Here is an 11,669-nt window from a genome sequence, read left to right as displayed (position 1 = left end):
TTTTTGCACAACACAAGAAAGAACTCCAACCTTGTTAAAAACGTACAAGTAACTTTTACTTGTACTTGACTTGTACTTGTACTTGAGTCAATTTTAAACAAGCTACTTTTGTTTTACTTTAACTTGAGTAAATATTTAGGCCAGTACTTTGACTTGTACTTAAGTCAAATGTTATCAAAATACTTTTTGATGTGCTGGAACTTTTACTTGAGTGGGATATTTCAGTACTCTTTCCACCTCTGCTGATATGAATCTGAATTGACTGGTAGGTCCTGAATATTTGTCCACTTTAAACAAATCTATCAGGGCTCACAATTATTTATTTATTGTATTTTGTAGTTTGGGCCATACAATTTCAGAAATTATTGAAAATAATCAGTGTTTTTGTCAAGGTCTTTTTTTGTCCATAAACCAAAAATGATTCAGTTTCATGGTTTATGATTCATGGTTTATTTTTTTATATCGAGCAAAAATACAAAAAGAATTCACATTTAAGAAAATCATTAAAAAAAAATGTTTAATTCAATAGCTGACAATCCCGCGATAACCGTTTCAGTGAGAAATTGCTTCAGCCCTGAAACACTCCAGTGATGTAAACTAATGACCCACTCGCATGCCATCTTGCCAAAGTAAAGTTACCAAAGTGATTTCTGTAACTTTTAGGTCCCAAACATTTGGGAAAATGATGGGAACCTTTTCTCCTCTCCCTTCACTGCAGCTGCTATAAGAGAACCTCCCTGTCACGCTGCCTGACAGAGTGGGTCGTAGTACGGGGAGGTGTCAAAACAAACTTGTGTTGGCTGAACCTCGGCGGCACAGCAGGCATTTACGCACAGCTCTGCGCTACACGCGGCTGTGTTGTGTTTGAAAAGAAGGGATTTTCCCCCCTCCACGTTATCAATGATGGCTTTCACTATGCTGAGGCCGGTGTCCACTCATCCGTTCTCTTATCCCGCTGACCTGACCTTGATGTCGGACGACGAGGAGGGGAGCCGCAGCGAGAGCGACGGCAGCACCGACCAGGGCTACGGCTGCTGCGGCACAGCGGATGACAGTTACCGGCGGCAGACCGGCGGTGTGGTGGTGCGGCAGCGGAACGCAGCCAACGCCAGGGAGAGACACCGGACCCAGAATGTGAACACAGCCTTCACGGAGCTGCGGACTCTTATCCCCACGGAACCGGTGGACAGGAAACTGTCCAAAATCGAGACGCTGCGGCTGGCGTCCAGCTATATCTCACACCTGGCCAACGTGCTGGTCGTGGGGGAGGGCAGGGAGGACGGTCAGCCGTGTCTCACTACCGTCTACAAGGAGCTGAAGGGCAGCGGAAGAGAGGTCAAGCAACCCCGTACCATCTGCACATTCTGCCTCAGCAACCAACGGAAAGCGGTAAAACATACTGAAAATGTGGCCATCATACCTGACCCGAAAGTCCATTTGAAAAATGCATTATTTAAAAATGTTTCAATTCTCATTAGCAATCTACACTTGAGGTATGGTCTATTTTACATTTAATTATACGTCATCAAACTACACTTTCATTCGGCTGAACTTTCGACTTTTTTATTCCACCTTTCCACCCCCCCAAAACAGACACTAGTAAATACATATAGCCTACTATAGAACAGACCTTTGTATGTTCTTTGTAGAGTTAGAAGTTATGTCAAACAGCAATATTAAGTTATTCTTGCTCTTTTACATGTTTATGGGATCAAGTAATAGAGTTCCAATACAGAGCATGAAGCTGATACACTGCACAAAGAGTTTATAGCGATCACTAATTTACAACTCCAGGCCCTAGTTTGGCACAGGAATCAAGAATTTGGATCTGAATGAACTTAGTTGTGGTGCCTTTTTTAAGCTTTGCCTGAGTGGAGGCCCATGGTCTCAGACTTTGGGAAGAAAACTGTTATAGAGACTGTGTTTGAGTATAAATAAAATTTGCCTGGCTGGAGTTTTGCAACACTTCATCAGATATTTGACTGGAGTGAGTGTTTTCCAGTGTAACAGGGGATCATATGACACTGGGGTTAGGCTGAGCATCCTGGTAAAATGGACGTCGTCCATCTGAACGTTCTAATCTCTCTGTTGGGATTCAGTTTATTTATAGGTGCTTTATCAGTCCGTGCATGAAGATATCCTTTAAAGGAAAATCACATTCATACCAGATAATTATATAATTGCACTGCACCCATGCTTGTGCGATTGGAATCATTTGAACTCCGAAACTGTGTTTGGTCTTTGAATTGTCATGGGAGTAATTTCCCCTCTGTGCTCACAGGTGACAGACAGACGAGGCTGTGTGAAGATGCACGGGAACAGTGGAAGGCGAATGAGGTGATGGAAGTGTTTGACCTGCAGCTGAAGTGGATCTTCTCTTCTTGCAAGCAGATCTTGAATAAAGCCTAGAGAGGCTGCAGTCTTAAAGGACTACTCTGACTTTTTGGGAGTTTGCCTCATTGGTCCCTTTTTACCATTTACAGGAGGAGATGAAAGGATTTGCAGCAAACCACTTGTTGTTTACCAGCAAATGAAGCAGCTCTTTCCACTGTACTACAGTCACAGGCTAATAAGGCTGCAACTATCGATTATTTTCATTATTAGTTCATCTCTTCATCACATGATATGCAAATCTTTGGATGCCACAAAACACCCCTACCAACCATTTCCTTGACTAGCTGAATATCAGAGTAATTGCAATTCATTTAGTTGTCAATTACTAATCAATTCATTCATTAAAATATTGAAACAATCCCAAGCAATAAGTATAAAGCATGTGGTCATGAATGTTCTTTTTATCTCTTGCCCAGACTCTTTTACCAAAAATGTTTATATTTACATTTACAGATGATTATGTCCTACAGGGTTTTGCATACGGGTCACAGAACAGATGTTATTACCTGCTGGGGATTAAACTAAAAGCGGATTATTGTATAGTATGTCCATAATACAAATTTTTTAAAAAATAAAAATAAACAAAAGAGTGTGACATTTAGATCTTTTAATATATAAACCAATAACAGATGCTGACTTCACTAAATCTACTGTATATTATAAAGGTTGTGTTATCCTTTGTTTACATACTGTACATGATATCTTTTCTCTCAGTACATATGTAAAATTACAAGTAATTACAGTATGAAATGACTGATGTTTAAATAGTAAAAGCTCTATGATGTGTGGAACCTGATACCCTATTTACTGTATTGGGTAAAATGTTAATGAGATAAAACTCCCAGTGAAGTTTTTTGTGACAGACTCTCCATTCACAAACTGGTGTATAATTGTGTGCGACAGGAGGGATTTGTGGGTTTTGTTTGACTTTTTTTATATTGTTGTTATCTACTTTGAAATTAAATTTATTTTTACACACACTGCTTTTTGTTTGTTTGTATATTGCCTCCAGTCAACGCACTTCGGGCTGCAACAATTCTTCGATTATTAATTGATTCCTATATTAATCGTCAACTACTTTGATCATTGATTATTCGTTTGGTTTTATATTTAAAACAAGCTTTCTGTTTTTTCAGCTTCTTAAATGTGAATGGATTGTGTTCTAGAACAGTGGTTTTCAAACATTTTATATGTGAACTGACCATTTAAAGTTTGGGTCTGTAAGCCCCCCCCACCCCCCATACTGTAAATCATTGTCTGCAGTGGATCTGTGATTTTTTTTTAACTGCACTTTTCCTGCGACTCGCCAGCTTATTGTTTTCAGCGGTGTACGCCTCTCCGGCTTGTTGTGAAGACTCCAGTCACACGTGAACAAAGGTTTGTTATTGGCAGACAAGTATACCAGGCAATCATTCCGAGTGGTTTGAATGAAATGATAGGCCAAAAGAATTACAGTACTGCAAGGAATTAGCCTTTTTAAAAATGTATTTTTATTCATTGATGCCATCAGGACGCAAAGAGGATATCAACTAACATATTACAGACCTGAACTTTTCCACTAATATAAATGCAAAAGCCCTCTGGATTTCCTTCCCTCTCTGAATTAACTACAGATAAAGTTATATGTAAATTCAGGACAAAATAACAAAAACAGCAATTATTGACATTGTGTGCCTAAACAGTAACCTGCATGGGGAAACCCATTGAAGGTTTACCTCCATTCAAGTTATGCCAAGGAATCTCTGCAGAGGAAGTAATCAATCTTTTTCTCAGCGGTCTGAATTCAGCATATTCCAGAAGTGTGTGTGACCACACAAAGCCCTGTCAGGGTGGTAATAAGGCACTGAGTGCCAGTTAGGAAGACATGAATCAGATTTTACTGTACACACAAAACAGGAAGGACACAAATTAGTCTTGTTGGATCTATTGTGGGTGGCTGGTGATTAATTGTCAGGGAGTGTGGCATAATACTGGACTCATGCCAGCAAGATTACCCACTGAGAGGAGGAAATAGAGGGTAAAGATGTGTTAAAGAGCTGGAAGAAAACGTATACACAATGTAACCATAAGTTTATACATATGTGCATTCTTAAATTTGGAAAATACCTCGTTTGCACTTTATAATCTCTCCATAATTCACCTGCACTCAGCTGAAACCTGAGAAGCAAAATTTTATGTTTGCAATAATAACATTGTGTTTGGATCAGTATCCAGGAAAATGCAGAAATCTTTAGGCTGATCTTTGGCCTCATTCTGCTCTGGTAGTAAATTTCCCAGTTTGGGATCCACATGTGGTGTTGATCAGTCACAGCTAATATCACCTAGCACCCAAAGTCCAGACAAACACAGCTGCCGACGAATTAATGTTACAGATTACAGCAGGGGAGCAGCAACGTGGCCTGTGTGGGAATCAGTTTACTCACAGAGACAGAAGTGTAGTTTCAAATGGGATGTGCCAAAAGCAACAGAAACTGAGGATGCCAGGAGTTCAATTAGAAAGTTCTGCACCACATCTATGTGTCCAAGATGTCCACTCTGATGAATTACCTCACTAAAACAAGGTTTATGTATCTGCAATTTGCTTAAAACATGGCAGCGTTTCCTCAAAAGATGTTTATATTGATCCCCTTTTAAGTCTTGCTTTCAGTGTGGTATTTTTTTAAACTGTAAATTGATTTATGACACATAGGAACAGTGTTATTCTGTATCCAAAACATTTCAGGCAATAGCATTCAATCGAAAAATACCTGTGTCGCGTTACTGCTGCAACATTTCTACAGTCACCAAACAGTAACTGCTAGTTACACGCAAGTTGTCAGTAGCCCCTTTAACCTTCCACTAGTGTTTGGTCTAATCTTAAACATTTTAGAACTTTATTGTGTTTGTCCCATCTTAACCTCAAAAAACCCATAATATCCTCCACACCAAGCATATGAGCATGTGTGATATGATGGTTTATTCAAATGTCACACCTTTTGTTTTTCCAATCAAAAACGACATAGGAAATGAATTAGTAACATTATATTATCTTTATCTAACAGATGCAAAACATTCTTGTGTACACATACATTCAATTTCAGAACTTTAGTTCAGACATTTTAGTTACAGGAAGCTGCCTCTTTCTCGTGTTTGTGTCCCTCACTGTGCAACCTGCTGGAAGACCAAGACCACCAAAAACAATGATGGTGTTTCTAGCAGAAGAATCCATTTCTGAAACCTTTGTTGGAACTTCTTGTTGTTTTCAGCCATAGTCCAACTATGTGCAGCTGTTTTTCTTTCATCAGTCATGTCGTAAAATGCGTCACCTATACAGCTGGTCACGTGACTCACAGTTTGCTCACAGCACCATGTTGGCTGGAAAAGCTCCTGGAAAATGAACGGCACCACTGCCGGTTCCAAACCTCAAGAGTTCATTGTGCACTTTAAATCCGCAGGGATCAAGCAAAAACAAAAAGTCTGATAGACCGCACATATCCGATATTTACAATGCTACCCATTCTACACACACCACAATTAAAGCACGTAAAATAAACCAGATATTTAATTGAAAGTTAATGTTAGAGTCAGAATATATGTTTTATTAATGTCATACAGTAAGGCTTTACATACAGACATGGAGTTTTACATCAGTAAGAAGATAAAAAACTGTAAATAACTTTTCCCTTAAATTGCACCCTCAACTACTGCCCACAAAGATGCAAATATGGATGCAAACTTTGTCTTGGTCTTCTATGCTCACTTTGAGTGTGTTTTATGTCTGCTCTCCTTTAGGATCTTTGGTAATCCAGTAAGATGCTCTCAAATTGGCCTGTCTCTCTGCCAAAATGACACTATATGGCTCTATGATGTGCAGCATGGGAATGTCGCAGGTGACACGGGATCTAAACACTGCTATAAAAACCTCAGGTTCTTATAGCAAAAAAGGGAGGGTTCAAGAAAGACTGGAGAAAGGTCAAAGGAATAACTTGCCATTCAGAAAAATGTACACTTATTAAGTTCCTCGCAGAGAGTCTGGACTGGAAACGTCAGGGATTCAGTCTCTAGAGGGAACAAAAACCTTTCATTGTAAAGTTGCATAATGTTGTCTTTTATGATATTTAAATGCCATGATATTTTATTTTACAGGTCCATATGATCTGAATCATATAAAAGGATTTCATTCTTAACCTGTTAACCTTAAACTGTCATTTAAAACTTGTTGAACTGTCAGTTATTGTTTATGGCACAATTCAGTGAAAAAGTTATTAAAAGCAATGCCCTGTTTTAATGATGTGGCTGCAAACAGTGGATGAGCATAGACTGTTTAATTAAGTAAAAGCTGTACTAATCTACAGTACTTTTCCTGCACTGAAATTTCATGAAAGTCTTTTGATACACATTTCAATAAATAACCAGAACTTCTCATTGTAAGTGTGTGGTGCGACACCTCGCTCACAGCCAGCCATGAGATTTATGACAATTTTCAAACATTTGACAGCCCACTTATGACTAAAATGAATCCTTTAAATCACTCCTGAAGTGATGTTTGGAGGTGCACCCTTTTAAAAGAAAGTTATTGCACTTGTAGTCCTCTGGGGCGGTACAAATAACTGCACACTTGCATAAAGCATTCCAGCCTTCCAGTTTTGCTCCACCTGTCAGTGCTAAAGCCTAATTAGAAGCTGCTGTGTGAGCTTATCCTGCAACTCCAAGAGCTCGGCACAGCCCTGCTCAATGGCTCCCAGAGGCTGACACCCACCCCCACCACCACCCCAACACACCAGGCAGGAAGATGTCATAGAGAAAAAGGAAGGAAAAGGCGTGAGTGCTATAGCCTAAACAGGCCGTCCCTCTGGGCCCTGGGTCAGTACCAGCTTTGATATCTATTGAGCTCAGATGACTTTTGTCGCCCAGCTGATGCTTGTTTTAAGTTTCTCTTCTGGCATTTCTTTAACACTGAAAAACCTATCACTTTGCTCCTCAAAATTACAATTCCAGTCATTTTTAACAAAAACAAAAAAAATTTCTTCAAGGACTCAGGATCTTTGAAAATGAACTTGACCTGGTAAGTTTCTTACTGTCATAAGACAGAACAAGGCTCACAGTCAGGGGCATTGCAATGTGGTAGGCAAAGGCGACACACAACTGGGGCCTTGATCTGCAAAGGGGGCCCCTGAGAACAGCTCATTACATTAGACCACATGACAGTTTAGTAAATGTTGTTAACTGACAAACTAGCAAACAGGTGCCCAGCCAAAAGATGATCAAGTTCCACAAACTGATTGACATTCTCAGGAGCTATACTGTATTATTTAGAAAAACAACACATTATACGCACATAAATGGGCTATAGAATAACGTGTTGATACTAGATATGTATAGAGAAAGGCCTGCAGTAGTGCTTTTGTTCAAGAAAGCCCATTAAGATAATATATGCAGATGTAAGTCAGGGAGAGACAAGTCCATTAGTCAAATGTTATTGGGAATCGTTTATAGACAAGAGGTATGATAGACAATCTGGAGTGGTTTGTTGTATAAGTTAGTGATATCCTTGTACGTGACCGTATTAAGTTCCATCCGAACATAAAAAAACTGTCAAAATCACTGGCTGCACTTTCCTGACCTTCAGCTCCATCTGGTAAGCATTAATAGAGAATACCATGAGGCAAAGAGGAAGGACTAAGTTTGCAATACAGTTCTCCCTTCAACCAATCTGTCGTCTTAAACAGACCTTTGTAGTCCCGTAACTCAACTGCTTGACAGGACGGACACCCTCTCCCACCTCATTGCCTCTTATTCAACCCTGGTTCCCTGGCAAAGTGGCCTGTCAGAGGGGATAATCACCATTGGACACACACTTCAGGTCCTTTCATGGGACAGCGGCCTTGGATAAGCTGCTTCCGTTTTTTACGATTGTTTGCACTGATGGGTGGAGTGTTAAAAGAGGGAGCAACACAATCCTCTGCAGGCACTCTGCCATGAACTGGGCTGTACAGTAAATACCTCTACTGTACATAGAGTTCAACTGAGACAAATGTTATGTCTGATACTTAATACTAAATAGTCAATATTTGATATGATAATTACCTTTGCCCCTTTAAATGATAGCATTGAGATGAGTTCAGGTTTATTTTCATTAGACACATAATTAATAATTTTCAAATAAAACATTTTGGAATTGTGTCTCTCTCTCTATCCTCTCTATCACATGAGCATAGCCAGATGTACCCTTCATACACATGTTATAAGCAATCTTTCCATCTCTGAAAGTCTGTTTATTGTCAGATTCTCTCTGGTGTCTTTGCAGCATGGGCAGTTTTTTGGCAATAGGCATTTCTGGTTTAATCAACATCTTGGATTATAACGGTTATGCAAAAAAAACAACAACCCAGCAGTGACTGGAAACGTGTGTGTTTCCAGTCACTTTGGATTACACTGAGCTTGTCAAGACCAGTAGTCCTCATGGAGATTTAACCAGTTAAAAAAGGCATTAACTATGATTACGGTTTGCGATAATAACACTTTGTTTAGGCCATCAAAATGAATGGAAGTCAAATTTTGTTGCACATGCTCAGTGTGAGCCATCGAGTGAAACCCCTTTTACAAACAAACAGATGATTTTCCAGGAGGGCATTTCCAATCCACTTATTTCCTGAATGTAATCAAACAGCACTGCACACTTCCCTTTAGCCCATAAAGTTTGCTGTAATTACAGGTAGCCTTTGTTTGGCAGATATTTTCGAAGATAGCTGTCCCCTTGATCCACAACAACACACACGCACTCTGTCACACACTGTATATTAAGTTGTGACACAGAAAGGGAAAAACTCCCCTTAGTAAAAGGAAGCCTGTTGATTCACATTTTGACAAGACATGAACAATAATTGCGATTGTTTGCTGCTTGGAGCGTGCTATAACTGGGAGATGGATGGGAGGAAGAATATACGTCTGAAAACTTTGAACCAGTGTCAACACCTAAAGCAATTGTTTGGAGGATATCCTCAATCAAGGCCCCAAAAAGCACAATGAATTGTCTGGCTGACAGAAACTCGCTGGCCCCAGTAACCTCCTTGAACTGCCTGCTGAGAAGAATGCTCAGATTCCTACACCACAGTGACATCTGAACTTAGTCTCTCATAATGAGCCTCCTGCCATTTTAAACATGTCACTCATCTAATAAAGGCTTTGAGAGATAAAACTATGGCTCAGGCTGTATTAAAGTCATACTCATGACAGGATTAAACTGTGAGGTGAAAATGTTGAGGGCCCCCACTATGACTTTAGTATCACTTCCAAGTTGCCATCAAGTTAACTGTGCTCATGTTAAAAGTGCTGTTTGTTTTTCAAATGTTGTTCATCAACACACAAACTACCCATATTCTCTATTCACAACCATTGAGGTAAAATGTACACATTTTTATTAAAAATATAAGAATAGTGTATAATTAACAGATAATTAATTTATATAATTTTATTCTTCCCTAATCAAAGGGTGTGCCCTACTTACCAAAACATCAACAACAAGCTGTTGTTGTTCTCATGGCACTTTAAAGGTAAGGCAGAAACCTATCAATATTATAGAGAGAAGAGCAGCACTTTGTGTCAGTGGAGAGAAAAAGAATTGCACGTATTTAGGAAAAGTCAAGGTCCCATGGGATTCCTTTGAACATAGTTGTTACTTTGCAACATTTAAAGCCATTCAAAATTACTGTTTTCATTGTTGTTATTTTTGTTTGTATATTTGTATTAAAAAATACAAATATTAAATAGGTTAAGGTGTATAGTTGTCTCTCAGATCACTTGATCACATTATAGACAGGTTATTATTGAGTTAGTGACCACACAAAATAAAACACAAAATATGTTGCCTTCCAAAGCTTTAATGTCAGAAAGCAGGCAAGAATTTTGTGAATGGGCCCCTGTTCAGGTAAGAACAATTTACATATTGTGTTTGTCTGGCTCACATACAGTACATGACAACTGCCTTTTGTTCAGACATCCACAGGCCAAACAGTACACCTCCTCTGACATAACAAAATGACGCAAATACAAATGTGCAATTAATCAAATGACATGAAAAACAACTGACACTGGCTTTTGAGGCCATTATGGGTCCTGGTCTTCATGCAGAGTAGAGGCCCACACTGACCTAGATAGATATTAAGTAGCTTAAAGTACATGAGCTTCATAAGCTAAAATAACAACAACAATAACACACATGATAACAGTGAAAGTGTTAACTGTGTTTGTGATATTTATTCAGACTTTTATTTATTTCAATGCCTGATCTCTTATTTTTATTTGTTCTTTTACACATTTTTATTATTATTCCATATATTGTGCTAAATTAGGAGTCAATATACTGAGCTTCTGAGAGCTGTAAGTGATGCATGTTTGCAATGTTGTGGCGCCCCCCTTTGGACATACAGTATAGTGATGACCCTCATTCCCTGATTCAAAAGAGTTTTTTGTAAAACATTGGCTGCTGAAGTAACAGTTTCAAAGAGCACATAGTAATGAATGATGTAATTTTACAATTCACATTTTACAATACAACACTTTTTATGTAGTATATTTTTATTTTATTTTATTAATAATGTGAGATTATATAAAATTGTAATACATTTAATAAATGAGGATCCTCATCCATGTGGCAGCAGTTATCAAAAGGTTATCAAAAAGACCCTTACATCTGTCATCAGACTGACTATTGTCTTTTTATTTTATTCAATTATTCATATGATCATTCTTCATTGATGTTGTTTTAAAGGTGGTGAGGGTGGTAGTGATACTGATTTTTGCCATTTAAATATGTACTTATTTATGTATTTTTACATGTTTTTATTGTCAAAATCTCGATAAATGCTAAGCCCACATAAACTTTATTTTTACATCCAAAGGTTTATTTGTCAGTTTAGTTTAGCATGCAATAAGTGTTGTACAATAAATGTTTATGCAATTTAAGAAATTATGTGTATCATTTCATCATTTGAGAAAGTAAATTAACACGCTGCTTAAATTGTATGAACAAACAATTAAACAAACAAAACAAACAAAAAAAGCACTGCATCTCATTAGATACGTTTCTGGATTGTAATGGAGAGCAGGTACATCACTGCTAAAACAGCCCAATGTGCCATTGATGGAAGTCAGTGAAGAAATGACTAAAATTGTCAGTAAGACTGGGTTAGGTTTAACAGTTCAAGAGAAATTGAGGAACATCTTGGTATTCACAATAAGTGACTTTATTTTTTTGTAATTTGTTTCATTTTCTATGCACTATACAGAAATTCCTC

At 38.4% G+C, this 11,669-nt stretch overlaps 1 protein-coding gene across 1 annotated transcript; it reads left to right on the top strand.

Moving 5' to 3' along the window:
- Nucleotides 1-776: 776 nt before the first annotated feature.
- On the top strand, nt 777-3,363 carry LOC122768513 (transcription factor 15-like). The gene is made up of 2 exons (XM_044024567.1): nt 777-1,389; nt 2,282-3,363. Exons 1-2 carry the CDS (start codon nt 901-903, stop codon nt 2,339-2,341), a joined length of 549 nt encoding a protein of 182 aa, XP_043880502.1. The 5' UTR covers nt 777-900; the 3' UTR covers nt 2,342-3,363.
- The last annotated feature ends 8,306 nt before the right edge of the window (nt 3,364-11,669 follow it).

This window comes from Solea senegalensis, linkage group LG4, assembly GCF_019176455.1.
Source record: "Solea senegalensis isolate Sse05_10M linkage group LG4, IFAPA_SoseM_1, whole genome shotgun sequence".
Lineage (NCBI taxonomy): Eukaryota > Metazoa > Chordata > Actinopteri > Pleuronectiformes > Soleidae > Solea > Solea senegalensis.
This window is presented reverse-complemented; position numbering and strand designations above follow the sequence as displayed.

What these genes read in the sequence shown, in the direction of transcription:
- LOC122768513 (XM_044024567.1), top strand. Translation starts at nt 901, where the DNA reads ATGATGGCTTTCACTATGCTGAGGCCGGTGTCCACTCATCCGTTCTCT. An exon ending in TCAGCAACCAACGGAAAGCG is followed by an intron (nt 1,390 to 2,281) that starts GTAAAACATACT and finishes CTGTGCTCACAG; the next exon opens with GTGACAGACAGACGAGGCTG.